Raw genomic sequence first — 21,760 nt, 5'->3', positions numbered from 1 at the left:
ATAAGAAGTCGATGGGTAGATGGAGAACACACTTATGAGAGACACAAAGATTGATTTCCTTGGTGAATTCGATTTTCCAAAGGCAGTAACCAGAAGAGTTCAAGTAAGAGAAGGAAGCAGAGACAGAGAGGGGTAGGGACAATGAGGCCAGAGAAATGTTTTCCAAATCCGACAAGTACATTGCAGAGAGGTCGAGATAGCCACAGAGAGGTTGCGCAAAAACCTCTAAGAGGCAATTCGATTCTGCTGGGGAGAAGAAAATTTTCATTTCTAGAGGTAAGAAAGAGGTTCTAGAGGCCAGGAGAGACGTTTTCCTAGTCAGCAGCAGAGTAGACGGCTTGAGGAACAGTTGATTTAGGTAGAGCACAGAAGGAACTACACAAGGGTGATGCAGGGCTATGCAGAAGCTGCTTGGACAACTCACTTGGAGCTTCAGTCAGAGCCCAAATTGCTTGTGGGGGTGAGGAAAATTCTTCACTAGATTTTTTCCAGTATTTTTCTCTATAGGATTGCCATATTTTGGCATCCAGTTATAATAAGAATTTCTCACTGTTGCATAATAATAAAAACCCCTAGCTGTTGCACCGATTTTACCAAGTTGGGTTTTTCTGGGGACTTTAGTACAAAAATAAGTGTTAATTTTTATATGGTTGTGCTAGCATATTTCTCAGTTTCCAGCGCCATTATTTTCCGCAATTTTATTTGTGAAGGTTGCAGTGTGATTTATTCGATATTTGTAGTAGCAAATAAATTGTTAAAATAATTAAAAATGAGAAGAATTAATTCCAGTTGCTGCAAAATGATTTCAAACTCGAAATTTTCACATGGCATCAGAGCGAGTTTAACAGATGAGAAGCTCAGAGGCAAAAGAAGAGAATTCGTTGTTCAGGGAGAGCAGCAAGCCAAAATTTTTTGGGGTTGTGCAATGCCTGTCCAAGCAGTACAAATTGTTGGGCAAGGGTTCGATTTTCAGTGGTTAGGTGGCAAAAAATCCAAATTGTCTAGAATAATGATTGCAACAGGGAGAGGGAGTAGCAACAACTTAGATTTTTTGTTGAGCAAATTTCTTGTTTGGGTGTAGAGGGTTTTGCAACAATTTGTAATAGCAAAATCAATGCCAGGTGGAAGAGAAAAAACACACACAAAGGGAAAATTTCTCTCAGGGGATCTTGAGTTATCTAATTTTTTTTCCAATTGTAGATTGATAGTAGTTGTAAATGGATTTCCTCACTCCAAAAGGGAGTGCGTGTAGAAGATCAAACAACCGAGCAAAGGGAAAGAGTGAGATTTTTGACTAGATTTAGAGATGGCCACAGCTGGGTTTAGAGATCAAGATAGCTATGAGGGAACCTCCAATTATGTCATCTGGAAGGCTAGGATGTCCTTCCTTCTAGATGAATTTGGCCTGAAAGCCTATGCAAAGAATGTGGTAAAAGTACCCCAGGATGCCGATAAGCTCAAGGAGTACAAGAAGAATATGGCGAAAGCGAAGCAAATGATTTTCGATGGAGTTTGAGATCATCTAGTCTCACATGTGGCAAACAAAGGTACAACCAAGGAGATGTGGGATGCTCTCTCCAAGCTATTTTAAAGTTCTTCCGAGCAGCAAAAGATGTTTCTCCATGAGAAACTGAGGAGCATAAGGATGCAAAAAGGAGAAAACATAGATGGATTCCTCTCCAGGATTCAGAAAGTCTGAGATCCACTAGTAGTCATTGGGTGTCAGGTTTTGTAGCATCAGAGTTGTTCTAGTCTTGAAACTTTGTTCAAAGGCTAAAACACATGAGATCTCCAAAACACGGGAATCGTTTATGGAAATTCCACCTAGAGATGGCTCAATTAGATTATTAGCCGAGTTTTAAATATTCCCTAAGTCTAAACTTAGGGAATATGGTTAATTAATCAATATTAATTGAGATAAAGTGAGAATTCTCTAGAAACTCACACAGATCGACAATGAATTAATCTGGACCCTTGATTAAGTTCTAATCTTGGTTGTTGGTGCTCCAACAAAGGATTATAAGAAGAAGTCGATGGGTAGATGGAGAACACACTTGAGATACTTGAGGAGTTTGATTTCTTTGGAAGTTTGATTTTTAGAGAGTAGTAGCAGTTGCCGGAAAGCCATAGAAGGAAACAAAGATAATGAGGGGTAGAAACAGTGAGGTCAGAGGAAGCTTTCCAGATCCGGCGAGTGCATTTGCAGAGAGGTAGAGATAGCCACAGTGAGGCTAACGTAGGGGTTGCATAGAAGCCTCTAGAGGGAATTTTGATTTAGCTGGAGGAAGGGTCGTTTCAGGAGCTAGTGGCCAAAAGAATTTCGAGAGAGCCAAGCCAGAGGACTCTAGACTAGTGATAGTTAGTCAAAATCAGATCAAAAGCAATTCCTAGCCAGCGTATTTCAGGGATGCGCAAAGGCCGATGCAAGACCCACATAGAGGCAGTTGGGAAGTCAGTTCGATTGGCTTGATTGAGCCAAGATTTCCTATGGGGTGAGGAGAGTTCCTCACTAGATTTTTGCCAATATTTTCTCTACAGGATTGTTAATTTTCGGCATCCAGACTGTACTAAGAATTTCTCATTGCTCCATAATAATAAAACCCTCCGCTATTGCACCAGTTTTCCCAAGTTGGGGTTTTCGGGGACATTTGTCCAAAAATAATTTTGTTGATTTTTATGTGTGCCAATATTTTCTCAGTTTCCAGCGCTATTATTTTCTGCAATATTTTTTGTGAAGATTGCAGTGTGTTTATTTCGTGGTTGCCATAGAAATAAATTACCAATTAATTAACAATTAGAAGAAATAATACCAGTTGATGCGATAGGATTCCAGTGGTGAAATTTTCACATGGTATCATAACGTGAGTGATCTATCGGGAAGCTTAGAAGCAAAGAAGGGAATTTCGTTGTTCAGAGCGAGCAGCAGGTTGAAGTTCTTAGACGCTACGTAGTACCCAGACCTGTAGTTCAAATTTTTGGGCAAGGGTTCGATTTTCAGTTGTGGGTTAGCAAAAAAATTGATTTGCCCATAATAGTGATTCCAACAGTCAAAGGGAGTAACAACAACTCAGATTTTTCACTGAGCATATTTTTGGTTGGATGCACAAGGTTTTGCAGCAACAGAATCAACGTAAGGTGGAAGAGAAAAGCACACACGAGGGAAAAAATCTCTCAGGGGACTTCGAGTTTTAGAAGTTCTAGCTTCCAGTAGTAAATTGGTAGTAGTTGAGAGCAGATTTCCTCACTCCAAAAGGGAGTGCGAGTAGCAGTCCAGCAGCCAAGCTGAGGGAAAGAGGGAGTTTTCGACAGATTCAGAGATGGCCACAACAGGGCTTAGAGATCAGGATAGGTTGTAGGGAGCCTCCAAATATGTCATTTGGAAGGCTAGGATGTCCTTCCTTCTGGATGAACATGGCATGAATTCCTATGCAGAAAATGTAGTAGAAGTTCCCCAGGACCTCAATCAGCGAAAGGAGTACAGTAAGGAAATGGCGAGGCAAAAGAGGATGATTTTGGATGGAGTTTGAGATCATCTGGTCTCACATGTGGTAGACAATGAAATGACCAAGGAGATGTGGGATACTTTGTCTGAGTTGTTTCAAAGTTATTCCGAGCAGTGGAAGATGTTTCTCTAGGAGAAGTTGAGGAGTACCAAGATGCAAAAGGGCGAGAACATAAAAACCTTTCTCACTCAGATTCAAAAAATACGAGATCAACTTTCAGTCAATGGGGAGGCACCCCAACCCACAAAGCTTGTATGATTGGCATTGAATAATGTCTCAGACGATTGACAGGTATTTGTCTAGAGTATCTTGGGCAGAGATACCTTGCCAAAGTGGGACAGGATGTGGTCCAATCTACAACAGGAGGAGTTGAGGAGGGCTCGATTGAAGAGTACCATCAACGACAGCCATAGCAAGGGACTGAAGAGTGAGGAGGAGAATGTGGCCCTCACATCCAAGGGTCCCAATCAGAGGCAGGGGACGCAGAAGAAGAAGATGAAGGACTTGTGAAAGGTCAAGTGCTTTAGATGTGGTGAACTCGGTCACTACAACACACAATGTCCACTTAGAAAGAAAGACAAGCACGGAAAGCAGGACCAAACAATAACGTCTGTGGAAATTGACAAGCTATCCTCCAAGTTGGATGAAGAATTTGCCATGTTTGCAACCATACCTCCATGAGAGAGGTGGGGCAATTTGGAGTTGTAGTCCCAGAGATTGCATAGATTGGGCATGGTCCATTGAGGAGTCCATCTCATGGATCATCACTCAGCTACAGGGGCCCACAATATACAGTAGCAGGATGGATCAATGCCAGAGTTGCAGTCAGATACCAGAGTGACAGTTTCAGACTAGTAGCAGTGAGGTGCTAAGAAGCATAGTGCGGAGTTGGCAGCAGCGCAGAGTCAGTAGCAACACAGATTCCTTATCGGACAGTGAAGTGGCTAGTAGTAGTCGGATGCGCAGGAGATAGATGCATCATACTGAACACAGTGGATTCAATATTTTGGACGCTTCTCAGTTGCAATTTTCACAATTGCAACAACAACAAATGAGAGGGTTGGCAGCAGTATGGCAATGTCAGCAGTAGCACATATGCAACATCAGAGTTGTGCAGTGGTTGGTGGGTGGTGGCCAGACATCAACAACGTGACAAAAGGGTGATATTGAGACAAGTTGTTGTAGCAGCAATGGTGTATCACTACAACACCTTTCTCGCTAAGAGGGAGTGTTAGTTTTTGTAGCATTAGAGGTGTTCTAGTCTCAAAACTTTGTGGAGAGGCTAAAACACATGAGATCTCTAAAACATAGAAATCGTTTATGGAAATTCCACCTAGAGATGGTTCAATTAGATTATTAGCCGATTTATAAATATTTCTTAAATCTAAACTTAGGGAATATGGTTAATTAATCAGTATTAGTTGAGATAAAGTGAGAATTCTCTAGAAACTCACACAGATCGACAAGGAATTAATTTGGGCCCTTGATTAAGTTCTAATCTTGGTCGTTGGTGCTCCAACAAAGGATTATAAGAAGAAGTCGATGGGTAGATGAAGAACACACTTGAGACACTTGAGGAGTTTGATTTCCTTGGTAGTTTGATTTCCAGAGAGCAACAACACTTGTCAGAAAGCCATAGAAGGAAGCAGAGACAATGAGGGGCAGAAACAGTCAGGGCAGAGGAAGATTTCCAGATCTGACGAGTGCATTTGCAGAGAGGCAGAGATAGCCATAGTGAGTCTGACGTAGCGGCTACATAGAAGCCTCTAGAGGGAATTTCGATTTCGCTGGAGGAAGGGTCATTTCAGGAGCTAGTGGTTGAAAAAATTTCCGAAGCGCCAAGCCAGAGGACTCCAGACCAGTGGCAGTGAGTCAGAAGCAAATTAGAGGTGATTCCTAGCCAGCGTATTTTAGGCTTGCACAGAGGTTGACGTAGGGCCCACGTAGAGGCGGTTGGGAAGCCAGTTCGATTGGATTGATTGAGCTAGGAATGCTTGTGGGGTGAGGAAAATTCCTCACTAGATTTTGGCCAATGTTTTTTCTTTCTAGGATTGCCAGTTTTTGGCATCCAAATTGTACTCAAAATTTCTCATTGCTGCATAATAATAAAACCCTCAGTTGCTACACCAGTTTTCCCAAGTTGGGTTTTTGGGGGACATTTGTCCAAAAATAATTGTGTCGATTTTTATGTGTGCCAATTATGCTTTAGAGACTTCCAGAAATGACTTGGATCAAGTCTAAGATGATCTTAGCCAGCGATCACAATTAGATCTTGGATGTTGATGCTCCAGCAAGAGATTATAAGAGCAAGTTGATGGGATGGAGAAAGACACGAGGGAAAGTGAGTTAGCTAAGGTAGATCGAGCTACCCAGTTGCAGTGATTCCGCAAGCGAGAAGTTCGAGCCAGACACGGAAAGCAACAAGGGTAAGCAGTAGGGAGAATTTCTAGAGAAATTCTCTAATGGTTTTCCAGTTTCCAGCATCAAGGAAGGGGGGCCAAAATTTCTAGTAGAGGGGCTGAGTTCTGCAGTGCGAGTTGCCAAAGCGAGTTGCCCAAAGAGGTTCGATTCAGCTGCTAGTGCCCAGACCTAGAACCCGGAGGTAGAAACATGTAGGATGGCTCACTTGAGGGGTTTCCAAGGCAGATCGATTTATCTAGAGGCAATAGAGAGTGCTCTCAGTCTAGCTAGGCGAATTGCCAAGGAAGTGCGAGTTGCCTAGTGAGGGCCAGGTTGAGTTGGAAAGAGGGAAAAATAATTTTCCCAATTAAGATATAATTTTTTGGAGCTGATCCAGGGAGGCCAGTAGTTGTAATTCTCTATTTTGCTGCACAATAAAATAAATTGTCATCTGTTGTACTGGTTTTCCCTTCGGGGTTTTTCTAGGGACTTTTTAGTCCAAAATAATTGTGTTGATTTTTATGTGTGCATCTATTTTTTTGTTCCTGATTTCACTTCCGTAAATTTTATTTTTATTGTTAAGAATTGCAGTATGATTTATTCGTTAATTGCCATAAACAAATAAATTGCTAATCAGTTATGAGAATAAATTTCAGTGACTACAATTTCAAAGAATTTTCACAGAGGGGACATATCACTGATGCAAAGAGTGAATATCAAATGGCACAATGTCTTGGCTACACTAGTGGTTGTCAAGGGCTGTTGGCTGAAGAGATATGTATGAGAAAAAATCTCCTATGGGGTCACCCACTTTTGGTGGGTAACAGGGCTAATGAGTAGGGAGTCATACCAAGTTGACAATGGGCACTTGTTCTACGTGGTGCTGTCCTAGCATCTTGCCTCACCTTTGCAAGACTGTTAATCCATGTGGTAACAAGTACTTCACAAAAGGTCTTTACTGCAGAAAATTGATAATAAATTGGATGTATTCCACACATGTAATTGCAGGGTGGTTGGGTGGAGCACTCATGGAGATTTTTGCAGTTGCATTTTTATTCTTTGCATACTGATAACTCCAGGAGTTGACCTTCCCCGTATCAGGGGTATGCCAGTATATTAATTCAATTTATACATAATATTTATATTTTCTTTGAATTGCCGGTTGCCCTGCTTAAGTTTGAAAAATATTATACACAATAATTAGAAATTAGTCATATTGTGGTGATTATGTCGAAAAATATCAAAATCAATGTTTATCAATAGACCTCCATAATAGGAAATTACCTCATACACATAGGTAGTTATCCTAAATGCTAATAACTTTATAATACATATTAAATTGGGTAAATCTTTCTTCATGCTTTCTTGTAAATTCTCACATCAACCTGCAATAACACTGAGATAAAAAAACTCCATCATGGATTCTAGATGCTTGGAAAATATTTGAGAAGCTTCCTATTGGTAACATTGACGAGAACTTGCAAAAGTCTTCCTCCATAAATTTAATTCCAGTTAAACTGAGCATTACATTCACCATCCACACCCCTCATTTCTTTTTTTTCCCAGGTGGAAACCAAACTTGGCTAGAAGCTTGTGGCAGAAAGTATAAACAGATGTGGAATTTGCATATGGGTTCACATACATTAGCATAGATTCTTAACCCTGGATTTGTTAGGTGTTCTGTGGAATCAAAATCTTGAGGTGCCCCTAATAAATCTGGGGTTAAGATGGATCTATAATAATTTGATATTTTACCAAGCTAAAATGTGTGTTATACGAAGACATACCTAGTTACAGACATTTCCCTACAAATACTACAGAGAAACTCACTTCTGTAGTTGCAATAATGGGTCTAATATGCCTCTCTTCCCCTTTCACATATATTGGCCTACATGGGGAGAAAGAGACAAATAGAGTGTTGTAACAGCTTGTGTTTCCTCCCTACCATAAGTTAAGGAAGCATTTTTAAAGACAATGACCTCGGGATGGTTTATATAAATATTTTTAGTACAAGCAGCACGTATTTGTCATCGTGTCTTTTCTATCTACATGTGTGTGGCACAGAGTCATTGCAAAAAAATACAAAGATTAAGACACTTATATAACTTTATTTCCACCATACCTGCTTGTTAAATAAATTTCCTGGAACTAATAGATGGATCTCCTTCTGGCATGTGATGTGTAGATGTAAATTATTGTACACATTCATACACACATGTATGCATAGATACATATGCAAAAATAATTCAAACTTAAATGCACGGCAGTCTTAGAATCATGATAAGCGGATCAGTTATTGATCTACTTCTTGGGTGCCTATGGCTTTATACCTGCAAATTTGGTTAAGCATCAAAGCAAGGCTTTAGTAATCAAGTCGAATAATCTTTTTAGTTACACTGGAAGCATTGGCTGTCATAGAATCTTTTGAAGGCCATAAGAAAGTTAAACAATTACCTAAAATTGTTGGAGCTTTGCAGATTGTTCTCTTGGATATGACTATAGTGAAATTGTAGAAGCAGGGAATTTGTAACAACCAGTACAGAGCTCAAGGCCATCATCCCACCTGTTGACCCACAAACAATTAGAGATGTGATCGTCAGGAACAAAGAATTTTATTGAACCATGCCAAATTTTCATATATTCAAATGTCTTGCCTGACATTGAAGGCGTCAATGCAAAATTGAAAGATGGAAGTAAGACCCCTGCTGCTAAAGGTATTGCAAATGTATTATATGCAATAGCCCAGGCCAGATTCTGATGGACTTTGCTGATTGTTGCTCTTGCAAGGTCAATAGCCTCCAATATCTGTCAAGATGGTTCAATATAAAAGTTTTGAGCATTCCCACATGTTTAACATGAGATATGAAACAAGAAATGAATACACTCTTATATAAATCAGATGAACCACCTTCACATGGCAACATAAATAAAAAGGCTACAAGAACATGGGTGGGAAGTAAGTTGGTGAATATGGAAGCAAAAAAAATATAAGGTACAAAGATTCTGAACCCATGCTAGGCTAACGCTTAAAACAAATAATAATGAGCTTAATTTCTCAAATCAGGACAATGAAATACAACAAATTACGGAGATTTTGTTACCTCTCAAAATAAGATTTATCAGAAAATAGTAATGGGAATCTCAAAATGCAGCAGCTTGATTTTCCACGAGGAAAACTAGTATATAAATGACAGTAAATGCTAAAATCTCACTGCATTCCAGTGATTAGAAAGGTTAAACTAGGCCTCGGAGAAAACCAGAGTTGCAAATATTTCTGATTTCTCCATATTTTTCTGATTTTTTCCAAGTGTTTCAGGTTGCCAATATTTCTGAGTTATTCAGGTACTGGTTTATGCTTGATATTTTCAAATATTTTACCAGATATTTCCAGTAAGTTTTTTGGGACCCTCAATGATGAATTCCCTGAAATGATATTTGCAATATTGGAGGAAATAAATACCTATGTGGTATCGACTGCATCGAACATAGTTTTGAAATTGTAAAGAAAAATATTGTTGCAGACGTTCTAGAACTTAATGTGATATCAAAACTTGTATTCTAAATCTAGAACACTGGACTTATTATTTCTATAATCGATTAATTGATTTAACAACAAAGGTTATGTGACTAGCGTTGAAATTTCAAGGTAGATGCTCATACACATAAATCTATGCCTAATGCAAATTCATGAATACTTTTTCAATATATTTGTCCTACAAAGCCAGTTGTGAGTGATGAAATGTAAATCCCAGAAAGCAGCATCTTCAGCATTGAAAAACATAGTTTCACAATCAACAAAGTAGGGAATCTAGATACTGGCATTCCTCTAAATTTGTTGCTAAGGGAAATCACCATGGGCACATAACTTCTTGAAGATACGGAAAAGATTTTAATGGAGAGGAGCATCATTGGGAGGCACGTATTATCTTGAAGATTGGGAAAATAATTTCTCTGGAGGGGATCCCATTTATGATATTAACTATCAGGGTGAAATTGAGATTGATGAACTTGGACATTATGAAGAGTTTACTTACAGATTTTGATGAAAAATCTAATAATTCAAGTCATGAAGAACATGGAGTGATTTGTTCTCCTCTATTGGAAAGGACGACTTGTGGAGTTATATTAGATGTGAAGCATTCATTACCTTCTGTCCTAGAAAACCTACCTTTGACTTGTGAGTGTTCTCCTTCCTTACCTTTGATTAAATGGCATGAAAAGTCAACAACCTTCGTATAGATTCCAGCTTCAGCCACCATCAAATACCCTTCCCCTTGGATGATTTTACAAGTGAAATCAATGAGATAATCCATTTCAATGATAAAAAGAAAGATTATATTAGTCTTATTGACCTTTGGATGGATGGAATTTGTGTAAGTAATACCCAACGTTGGCAAGAAGTTGGCCTCGTGCTTCATGATTATGATCTTGCCTTGATTATAAACCTTTAAGGATAGAAATTCCACCTAGTGCCCATGATATTTTTAATGTATCCCTGTTTTGGTTCACAACCAAACACAAGGAAAAGTTTCATGATGATGATTACCTCATCAAGTGATTGCACTGGATCTATGACTTCACCTAACAACCACAATCCCTAGTGATCTAGATTGGAACGTTATATTGTTTGTCACCCATCTCGATGCTTTTAGAGTAGAAAAAGTGGAGGAATCAGTTCTCAAGACCATTTTTGCTAGCAGGACCCAATTTGGCAAATTAGGGTCTGAAACCTTCCAGGATAATTTTGAGACATCAAACGACGTTTTTGGGGCATAAAACTTTGTCGCTTTAGCATTGCACATTTTTGTCCTATTCTACACACAAATAACTTTCCAACAGTGCAAGAATCGCATTAATTGGAGTCTGTATACGAAAGTTATGCCACACAAAAATTGACTTTTCTGTTTTCACCACAATAATTCGAGAGGATGCCATATCAGCCCCCATTATTCATTAAAAAGGGGCTAGCCACATGTTTATGATGTAGAAGAATCTAGAAGAGTCTATATTGTAACTATGGTTAAAATTTGAGGTAGTCAAACTTAATTACTAGTAGGCTATCGGGTTGTGTTATAACTGGGCTACTAGGAGGAAAAGGGGTTCCATTTTTTCGAGTGCATTTGTTCCATAGCTGAGCAAAAATAGCCAAAACAGATAGGAGGTAGAGCACACAGAGGGGATTTGTGCACTGTAGCAGCGCACGGGCCACAGGCCATACTTCTTTGTACTCTCAGTCATATTTCCATTCAGAGAAAGAGAGTGGAGCGACCTCACCTTTTAATTGGGTTTTTCTTCCGAAAGGGTTTTGTTAGGTCATATCGTGTGTCAAATATGTTTGTGAGATTTTATTCTGTTCTCTATTTTCTACATAATTTTAATTCACATGCATACACTATTAACAATAATTTATAGATCTAAAAGGAAATAAAACTATAATAGTGTAGAATTTCATATTTTAAATTTAATTTGATCAAATCTATTCTGACGAATTGTCTAGTGGAATATCCATGGTAGTTTACGGATTGTATTGGTATCAGAGCAGGTTTCTTTGGGTGTATTGTGGAGATTTTCGAAGGATCTATATCGACTGGGCCAAAAGTCGTAAAACCCTAATCATGGTCGACGAATCTATGAATAACCCTCGTGATCTTGCAGAGAGAGGTTTTTTGGCTCGAACAACAAGTCATTGATATAAATCGTAATGTCAATCTCCTCATGGTGGCCCTGAGCAATAAGTTGGGATATATTCAGAAGATGGGGGTTCTAATGCAGAGGACAAATAATAAGGGGGATTAGGAGATTGGGAAGAAATGGAGAACCAGCAACAGAAAGGACCCGGAAAAAATCAACCTAGTTCGAGTTTCGTAAATCAATCACAACCCCTATTCAAAATGGAAGGGAATGTTAATATCAAACCATACCACAATGACATCAATGCTCTAAAGCTAAATCACTAGTTGCAACAATTGGAAGTGTATTTCAACGTCCATCAAATTGAGGAAAAATAAAAGATTTCATTTGTGTGGCTGAAATTAAATGACCATGCCCTAACTTGGTGAGAAAGCCACACGAATACTTCGAGGTTGGAGGGAGAGCCTCCAATGACTAAGTGGGAGGACTTCAAAACCCTCATAAAGTCACAGTTTTACCCTATTGAGTATGTAGAGGACCAGTGGATCCGGTGGCACTACTTCAGGCAAAATCCGAGGCAAAGCGCGCAAGAGTTTACCACAGTGTTCAGAAAGATGGCCATAATGCTGGGTATCTCGCCAAAGAATTCAGATGTACTCCTCAAGTATTTGGGGGGTTTACATCGCCATCTACAGGAGAAAGTGATGGTATTCAAGCCCAAATCAGTGGATGAGGCTTGTGTACAAGCACAATAAATGGAGAACATAGGCCTGAAGAAAGCACAATCAAGTGGATCGCAGCAAGAGCAACAAGAAGCTTGTAAGGAGGGGAAGAAGTGTTGATTTTGGGTAGCATCAGATGTGCTCTAGCTATGAAATTTGTGGAGGGGCTAGAACACATGAGATCTCCAAGACTCATGAATCGTTTGGTGGAATTCCACTCGGATTGTGTTTTATTAAAATAATTAATATTTTTAATGGGGTTCCTAAGTCCAAACTTAGGAAAATAAAAATATTAATGGGTATTAATGGAAATATGGGTGAGGATCTTCTAAGTGATAAAGATCAAGTCTAATTTAATCTTAGTTGTTGATTAGGGAGTTAATCTCAGCCGTTGATTCATCAACGGGAAAAGTATAAGAGGAGGCTTGAGGGTCAGTTGGAGATACACCAAATTGATCAATCAGTTCAATTTTTCTGGGGTATGGTTTGTTGAGAAAATCGAACCCGTGATTTGAGTTGCAGTGAGAGGGGCAGAAGCCGAGATTTGGATTGGCAAGGAATTTCCGAGCCAAAGAGTACGTAGTAGAGAGGCAGCGCAGAGGCCTATGTAGCCCAGGAGGGGCTCATGCAGGCCAGGAGGGTCTCTTGCAGTAGCAGTGTAGAGTATTTGTTAGTGGTCTGAGATTTCGCTGAGGAAGCAAGGTTCTGAGCCGGGAGGGTTGAACAACAGACTTCACTCAGCAAATCAATCCAGCAGAAAGGGTGACACAGTCTTCTAGAGGCGAGACGCTGGCCCACACAGTGATTGCGCAGAGACTTCACAGTGTTTGTTGGAAGGGTCAAATCACTCATTGGATTAGCTGTGACTTGGGGAACAAGGTAAAACCCTCGAATGTATTTCTTGTTATCGTGATTTCTCTGTAAGGTTAGCTGGTGTGAGAGGCAACTTCTTGTACTCAGATTCTGCTTGCTTAATAATACAAACCCTCTATCTGGTGCATCGGTTTTCCCACATTGGGTTTTTTTGGGGATGTGTTGTCCAAAAATAATGGTGTCCCTTTTGTGATTGTCTCATCTATTGTTTCAGTTTATGATCTATATGTCAGTGTAGTCTACAGTAGTGTCTACATCAATGTTTATCTAATTAAATAACTTGTTGAATGAAATAACAAGTAGAAGATGTTAAACCAGTAACTGTAGTAGGATTTCTGTTTGTAAAGATTCAAAAATTTTCACATGGTATCAGAGCATTACAGATACTGAAGCCATTAGCCGGGAGATCCAGCAATTTACTGTAGAGAGGTAGTTGTCTCGAGTGACAACGTTGTTCCAGAGCCAGAGACACAGAGGTAGAGTGACGTAGTGGAGAAGAGGTGACGTAGAGGTTCACGTAGTGCCTACGTCAGCATTCTGAGCCAGGTGAGGATGACACAGTTGCTGGGAGGAGCCCACGCAGTAACTGCGTCAACAATCTAGGCCAACGCAGAAGCAGAGAGGAGTAGATCAGGTTCACGCAGAGCCACGTCATCTTTCTGGACCAGGAAGGAGTGACGCAATGGCTAGGAGGAGCTGATCTATCTCACGCAATGATTGCGCAGAGCTTGAGGAGCTCAAATTCTTCAGTTGCTAGGGCAGAGGGAGCAGTGTAGATCATATCTAAGGTGCTGGTGGGACGTTGTTGCTGTTGGTGAAGAACAATATCTGAGGAGACTGAACCAAGGTAGAGGGAGTCACTGCCTTAACAGATTTCTTGCCAAAGAAATCTAGGTCTGGGTTGCAGAGCAACAGCAAAGGAGGATTGGAGAGGAGTGATTCGACATTGTTTGGTGAAAGGATTTCCGTGAAGGAAATCAAGACTCAGAGGGAGTCTAGAGGGAACTTGTTCCTTGAAGGATTTCTAGTGCCAAAGAAATCTAGATCCGAGTTTTGCTGGGCAGCAACGAAAGAGGGAGAAGAGAACCTGTTTGACACTCATTTGAGCAGAGATGGCAATTAATGGAGTGACGGATCAAGACAGAGTAGATGGAGCATCCAACTTTGTCATCTGGAAGGCCAGGATCCTGGCAGTCTTGGACAAGAATCACATCAAGGATTATGCCTTGAAGGTGGTTGCTATTCTGGTCGATCCTGATCCTCTCAAGAAATATGAGGCTCAAGCAAAGGCGAAGTGCATGATCTTGGACAGAGTCAAGGATCATGTGATCCCACATATTGTTGAAAAGGACATAGCAAGGGAAATGTGGGAGGCCTTGACTATCTTGTACAATGGAACTTCCATTCAACGTAAGATGTTGCTTGAGAATCAGCTAAGACAATGCCAGATGTAGAAGGGAGAAGAAATTGATCCCTTTCTTCTCAGACTACAAGGGATTCGAGACTAGCTGACTTCCGTGGGGTCTACACCAGATCTTGAGTTCATGGTCAGGACTGCCCTAAATGCAGTCACTGAAGACTAGGAGCTTTGTCCAGAGCATCTTGGGCAGGGCTTCTCTCCCCAGTTGGGAAGAGATGTGGGCAACTCTTCGACAGGAAGAGATCAGACGGTTAACCAAGGCGGGAAGTAGTGGCAAAGGAATCACAGTTAAGAAGGAGGAAGAGGATGCAACTCTCGCATCAGCGGGACAACAAGGGCAGCAGAAGAGGAAAAAGAAAGACATATCCAAGGTCAGATGCTTCAGATGTGGAGAACTGGGTCATTTCACCATTCAGTGCCCTCAGAAGAAGGGCAAGGAAGAGAAGTTTGACTCAAAGGTTGCTCTAGCAAAAGCTGACAAGGAAGACGATCATGAGGATTGCGCCATGAGTGCTGATGCATCTCTAGAGAAGAGGTGGGGCGATATTGAGCTGTAGTCGGGAGGACTACACAAGAGGGCAGGATCCTTGAGATGCCCAAACTCTTGGATCACATACGGCTATGGGAGCCCTTAATAACAGTAGCAAAATGATGGGAGTCAGTGGGTGCGAGGGATGATGTAGCGACAGTGGCAGAGCTAGAGTGCCAAAGTCTGAAGCAGCATAATAGAGTGTTGAGCCGTGCGAGATGCACAGAGCAGATACAACAACAGCACAGTAGCATCAAAGGGTCAACACAGATTAGCAGCAGAGGTGGCTTCAGCATCCAAGGAAATCCCAACTGACCAACATGTCAGCTTTTGGGTGACTTTTTTCAGTTGCTTACTTCTCAGCAACTGAGTTGCAGTGTTGCAGTTAGTAGTGGCAATGCTATGGGCAACATGATACAACATATTGAGAGGGAGCTACAATACAGATGTAGCAATGACAGTGGTAGTGTCATGGATAGCAATACAGGGTGCAGCAGTGCAGTGGATGAAGGGCAACATGCCAAGCATCAACAGCACAGAGGACTGATGCCGTGGATCAGTGTGATACTTCTGTTGGGAAGTATGGCAAGAGCACATTCCTCGCTAAGAGGGAGTGTTGATTTTGGGTAGCATCAGATGTGATCTAGCTCCAAAATTTTGTGGAGGGGCTAGAACACATGAGATCTCCAAGACCCATAAATCATTTGGTGAAATTCCACTAGGATTGTGTTTTATTAGAATAAATAATATTTTTAATGGGGTTCCTGAGTGACCCGGTTAATTCTCAGACTGACACGTGGGGGATCACTAAGGTCTTCATCATATGGCGAGGCAGGTTGCTACTCAGGATTGGGGTGAACAATGGAGTGGTAGGCTCTGACTTTGCAAAGTCGGCTTGGCAGATTGGGCATAACCTCGATCATCACATATATGATGGCCAAGAGTTACAGGAGAGGCTCTGGTATGAGCATGTTAGTCAGTCAACCATGACTAGGGTGTCGCAGGGTCAGCAAGACAATTTCTTTCCGTAGTGGGCATGGGACCCTGCCATCATAGTGTTTGACAATTCAACTACTCTTAAGGATGAGTTGGTTAGTATAGGGGGAGATCATCCGAGTCTTCCATTAGGTTCTAGTGATTCACTGTTGGCATGGGGGACTTCACCAGCATGGAGGGATGAGCAGCAGGAGGAGATTAAAGGAAGCTCATGCAAGTGATGTTTCATCTCCATAGGGATTGGATTGTATCTTCAGGAGTCTACTCTTGGAGTGCATGAGATAGATTACTTAGTAGAGTAGATTCACGAGGGGTTGGCCAGGACTTTATATTACTGTGATGCTCCACTTGTTGATAGGATGCAGAGGGCTTCTAGGGCCTGTACCTGGCTGGACAATGAGTGGATAGTTCAGGAACTTGGTATCGAGGGATTCCTTTATGACTGACTAGTACATGAGACAGGGATGGCTCAGTGACACATTTGGGATCCTGGATGTAGGTTTTAACCCTATACAGAATTTACCTGCATACGAATTCTTAAACAAAGAAAATAAACAATGCGAGAGCATAACCCATAAAACACATATGCACAGATATTTTTTCCCTGGATCCCAAAACCGGGACTACCAGCTTGATTTTTCATTATTTTCCTTTCAATGTTATAATACATATTTATACATGTCGAAGCATCCAATACCATGGACCGAAAACCATCGCGTCCAATACCATGGACCGAAAACCATCGCGTCCAAAAAACATGTGCAAAAATCATGCACAAAACCATAGGTGGGTCCGCCCAACCTAACATATGGTCCAAAACCCCCTTCAAACCCCTTATTAACTACGTGGAAAGAATATAACACAACCCAACAATCTCCCACTTGTTGTTTTCTTTCCACAGGGGGCCACAGGAGAGCTTAGTCATTTTTTCAGCCCTGAGATTCCCATTGCTTCTCTACACCAAGAGAACTTCTCAGAGCTCACAGATTTTGTCAATGCATCTGCAGTATTCTTCAAAGTGTCCACCTTTACCAACAACACCTTTCTGTCTTCTATCATATCCCTCACAAAGTGATACTGAACATCAATGTGCTTTGTCTTTGAATGATAAGCAGGGTTCTTTGCCAAGAAAATTGCACTTTGGCTGTCACAGTCTATTCTTATAGCTCCCTGTACTAACCCCATACTTGAACACAATCTCTGCAACCAAACTGCTTCCTTGCTTGCATGAGTGGCTGCCATGTATTCTGCCTCTGTAGTTGATAGTGCCACTACAGATTGTTTCTTACTCATCCAACTGACTGCACCTCCAAATAGGTTAAACACATACCCACTTGTAGATCTTCTCTGATCCAGATCTCCAACCCAGTCTGCATCAACAAAGCCATGAATATCCAACACTCTGTCCAATCCTGGTCTTCCTTGGTAGCACAAACCATAATCACTAGTGCCACGCAAATACCTGAAAACCCGCTTCACTGCTGTCCAGTGCTCCTTCCCAGGTTTTGACATAAACCTGCTCAATACTCCCACTGTATGTGCAATGTCTGGTCTACTACAGACCATTGCATACATCAGGCTACCCACTGCACTTGCATATGGAACACGGGACATGTCCTCTTCCTCTTCTTGTGTCTTGGGACACTGTTCAGCAGATAACCTCACACCTACAGGAATAGGAACCTTCACCGGTTTACTATCCTGCATATTAAACCTCTGGAGTATTGTCTCGACATACTTCCTTTGGTTTAACCAGAGCTTCCTCTTTGACCGATCTCTTTTAATTTCCATGCCCAAAATATAGTTTGCAACACCAAGATATTTCATGTCGAATTTGGAGGACAATTGGGTCTTCAAATCCTGGATAATTTCTTTGTCATTTCCAACCAGCAACATATCATCCACATACAAGACCAGATAAATAATATGGTCACCAATTAATTTAAAATACACACAATGATTTGCTTTGCTTCTGGTGAAGCCAAGTCCCCGTATAAATGTATCAAATTTCTGATACCACATCCTTAGTGACTGTTTTAACCCATACAGAGACTTCTTTAACTTGCATAACAGTTCTTTCTTACCCTTCACCGCAAAGCCTTCAGGTTGCTTCATGTAGATTTCCTCTTCCAAATCCCCGTGAAGAAATGCTGCCTTCACATCCATCTGTTCTACCTCAAAATCAAAAGCAGCAGCAACAGATAAAAGTAATCTAATAGAAGTTACCTTGGCAACAGGAGAAAAAATATCACCAAAATCAATTCCCGGCACCTGGGAATAACCTTTTGCTACCAACCGAGCTTTGTATTTCTCCACCTTTCCTTCTGCATTTGTCTTCTTCTTGAACACCCATTTGCTTCCAATGGGTTTCCTTCCAGCCGGCAACTCCACCAGATCCCAAGCCTCATTTTTGTGCAAAGATGCCATTTCATCGACCATGGCCTCTTTCCAGAGTTTTCCATCCTCTGAATCCACTGCTTCCTTCACAGTTCTGGGATCATTATCAGTAACAGACAAAGCAAAATTTGAACTGAAAGCAGATGGACTATACCTTTCTGGCTGCCTTCTTTCTCGAACTGATCTTCTCACAGCCGGAGTTTGTGGCTCTTCATCTTCTGATTCCTCCTCTGCTGCAGAGTCTGATTCTTCCTCCTTTGGCTCAAACTCTATCTTCTCAGGTTCCTTTGGTTGGACTTCATGTTGAATAACATCTTTTACCTCTCTAAACAACACATCTCGGCTGTACACAACCTTCTGTGTGACTGGGTTCCAAAGCTTATAACCCTTTAAACCATCCTTATACCCAATAAAGATGCACTTTTCAGATTTACTATCCAACTTGGTTCGTTTCTCCTTTGGAACATGTACATATGCATCACATCCAAATACCCTTAGATGTGAAAGAGAGAGTTTCTTACCAGTCCATACTTCTTGTGGAGTCTTATCCTCCAACGCTGATGAAGGTGATCTGTTGATCAGGTAACATGCAGTATCCACCGCCTCTGCCCAAAATTCCTGTCCTAACCCGGCACCACTGAGCATGCTTCTTGCCCTTTCCATCAATGTCTTGTTCATTCTTTCTGCGACTCCATTTTGCTGAAGTGTATATGGAGTAGTCTTCTGCCGTGCTATACCACACTTCTTACAAAATTCTTCAAATTCCTTGCTGCAAAATTCTCCACCATTATCTGTCCTCAGCACCTTTATCTTCTTCTCTGTCTGATTTTCCACCAGAGCCTTAAATTCTTTAAACCTATCAAAGACTTCAGATTTCTTCTTAAGAAAATATATCCATGTATTCGTTGAGAAGTCATCTATGAATGATACATAGTACATAGAATTACCCAGTGATGGAACCTTCACAGGTCCAAACACATCACTGGGCACAAGCTCTAATATCTGTTTCGTCCTCTTACCACCAGAGGGGAAACTCACCCGATTCTGCTTCCTATATACACAATTTTCACAAAAATCAAAATCCAGAGAGCTATTATTCATACCTTCTACCATACCTTTACCATGAAGTATTCGAAGGCCCTTCTCTCCAATATGTCCAAGCCTTTGATGCCACAACATGGTCTTCTCTCCAGAGACCACTAGATTCTCTACTCCATTTTCAGGAACCATAGAACTATTGCACCCATCAACAACAGTGCTACCTTGCAGCTTGTACAGAGTTCCAATCCAAACTCCCCGCATTAATATCAGTGCTCCTCGAACCATCTTGCAGGTATCTTTCTCGAACACCGTCTTTACACCTGCATCATCCAACTTGCTTACAAAAATCAGATTTCTGGCCAATGCAGGAATATGTAGAACACCCGGAAGTGTTCTAACCCTTCCACCTTGCAACTTCAACTTTACTTTTCCCCGACCAATGATTCTAGCCTTCCTATCATCTCCTAAGAAGACATCACCACCATCGTATTTCTCATACTCGCAGAACCACTCTCTATGGGGAGTGAAGTGAAAGGATGCACCTGAGTCAATCAACCATGCCTCATGATCTACATGTGTACTTGAAGAAGCCAAGTACACATCCCCACCTTCATCTGAGGTGGTTTTCGCCTTTGCAGAAGGAGCATCATCAGATCCCTTTCCTTTATCAGGAGCTTTAGATTTACAATCCCTTCTGAAGTGCCATTCCTTTCCGCATTTCCAGCACACCAACTTTGTAGGTTTTCTTGGAGATTTAGATCTCCCTCTAGATTTAGATCTCCCACTCGATGACTTATTTTTGTTTCTGTTCTGGGACCGTCCTCGTACAGACAAGGCATCACCATTCTGGTTGTCCATATTTTTCCGTCTCATCTCCTCCGTCAGCAAGGCTGAGACTATTTCATCAAACTGCAAAGCAGTTGCATTGCTACCTATTGCAATAACCAGACTATCCCACGAATCTGGTAGAGAACACAACAGTTGATGCACTTATCTTCATCTGAAATTTTAATATCAATAGATAATAACTGACTTACCACAGTATTGAACGCATTCAGATGCTCTGTCATCGAGTCTCCATCTTTCATCCTCAGGTTATACAGCTTTTTTCGCAGGAACAGTTTATTCACCAGAGACTTAGATTGGTACAAAGTCCCTAACTTGACCCACAAAGCCTTTGCCGTAGCTTCCCCTGATACATTCAGCAATACTGAATCCGAGACACACAATCGTATTGTGCTCTTTGCCTTCCGATCCAACTTCTCCCATTCTTCATCGGTCACTCCCGATGGTTTAGTACCCGGATCTACCGCGATCCACTGATCTTTATCCACCAACAGATCCTCCATCTTGAGTTTCCACAACTCAAAATTCTGACCATTGAACTTCTCAATCTCTATCTTTCCATTGCTTGCCATCTTCTTTCACCACCAGAATCGATCTCGTAGATCTCCCACTGAATAGGGTTTACCACAGGCCCGAGCGAAACCCTTCAGCAACAAAGGCGTCCCCTTGAAGCCAAAACAACTTTGATACCAAATGTAGGTTTTAACCCTGTACAGAAATTACCTGCATACGAATTCTTAAACAAAGAAAATAAACAATGCGAGAGCATAACCCATAAAACACATATGCACAGAGATTTTTTCCCTGGATCCCAAAACCGGGACTACCAGCTTGATTTTTCATTATTTTCCTTTCAATGTTACAATACATATTTATACATGCCAAAGCATCCAATACCATGGACCGAAAACCATCGCGTCCAATACCATGGACCGAAAACCATCGCGTCCAAAAAACATATGCGAAAATCATGCACAAAACCATAGGTGGGTTCGCCCAACCTAACATATGGTCCAAAACCAAAATTTTCTGGGGCGCTGCCCCGGACCCCATAAAGTGGAGTTACAGGTGCCCTTCAAACCCCCTATTAACTATGTGGAAAGAATATAACACAACCCAACACTGGGATTATTCGCAGCGACCGTTTGGGTCAACAGATAGAGAGGGCGCTTGTCAAGCATTGCTTGAGGACAAGAATTTTTTGGTGGGGAGTACTGTCATGTCCCCAATAAATAATTTTTCTAAGTAGACCATGTGAAAATTCGGAAACCCGAATCCTATTGCAGCAACAAGGAATTATTCACCTAATTGTTTTTTTTAATTAAAAAATTGATTTACTGTTTCCTACATCAAATACTGAATAACTCACACCGCAACCTACACAAATAAAACTGTGGAAGAA

General features: G+C 41.2%; 1 protein-coding gene across 2 annotated transcripts in view; it reads right to left on the bottom strand.

The window, feature by feature from the left end:
* Nucleotides 1–7,865: 7,865 nt before the first annotated feature.
* The window catches only part of LOC149254022 (copper-transporting ATPase PAA2, chloroplastic), a 407,965-nt gene continuing 394,070 nt past the window's right edge, over nucleotides 7,866–21,760 (bottom strand). For both annotated transcript variants that reach the window (XM_089460050.1, XM_089460049.1), the window contains 3 exons: nucleotides 8,558–8,708; nucleotides 8,358–8,466; nucleotides 7,866–8,233 (listed from right to left, as the gene is read on the bottom strand). In XM_089460050.1, coding sequence (XP_089316176.1) covers nucleotides 8,197–8,233; nucleotides 8,358–8,466; nucleotides 8,558–8,708 — 297 coding nt within the window. In that variant the 3' untranslated portion in view covers nucleotides 7,866–8,196. The remainder of the gene's footprint in view (nucleotides 8,234–8,357; nucleotides 8,467–8,557; nucleotides 8,709–21,760) is intronic.

Source organism: Pinus tabuliformis, chromosome 7 (genome assembly GCF_031772625.1).
Source record: "Pinus tabuliformis cultivar Carrire ecotype Pingquan chromosome 7, CPIR1, whole genome shotgun sequence".
Lineage (NCBI taxonomy): Eukaryota > Viridiplantae > Streptophyta > Pinopsida > Pinales > Pinaceae > Pinus > Pinus tabuliformis.
Note: the sequence above shows the minus strand (reverse complement) of the source record. Positions and strands in the feature narration are given on the sequence as shown.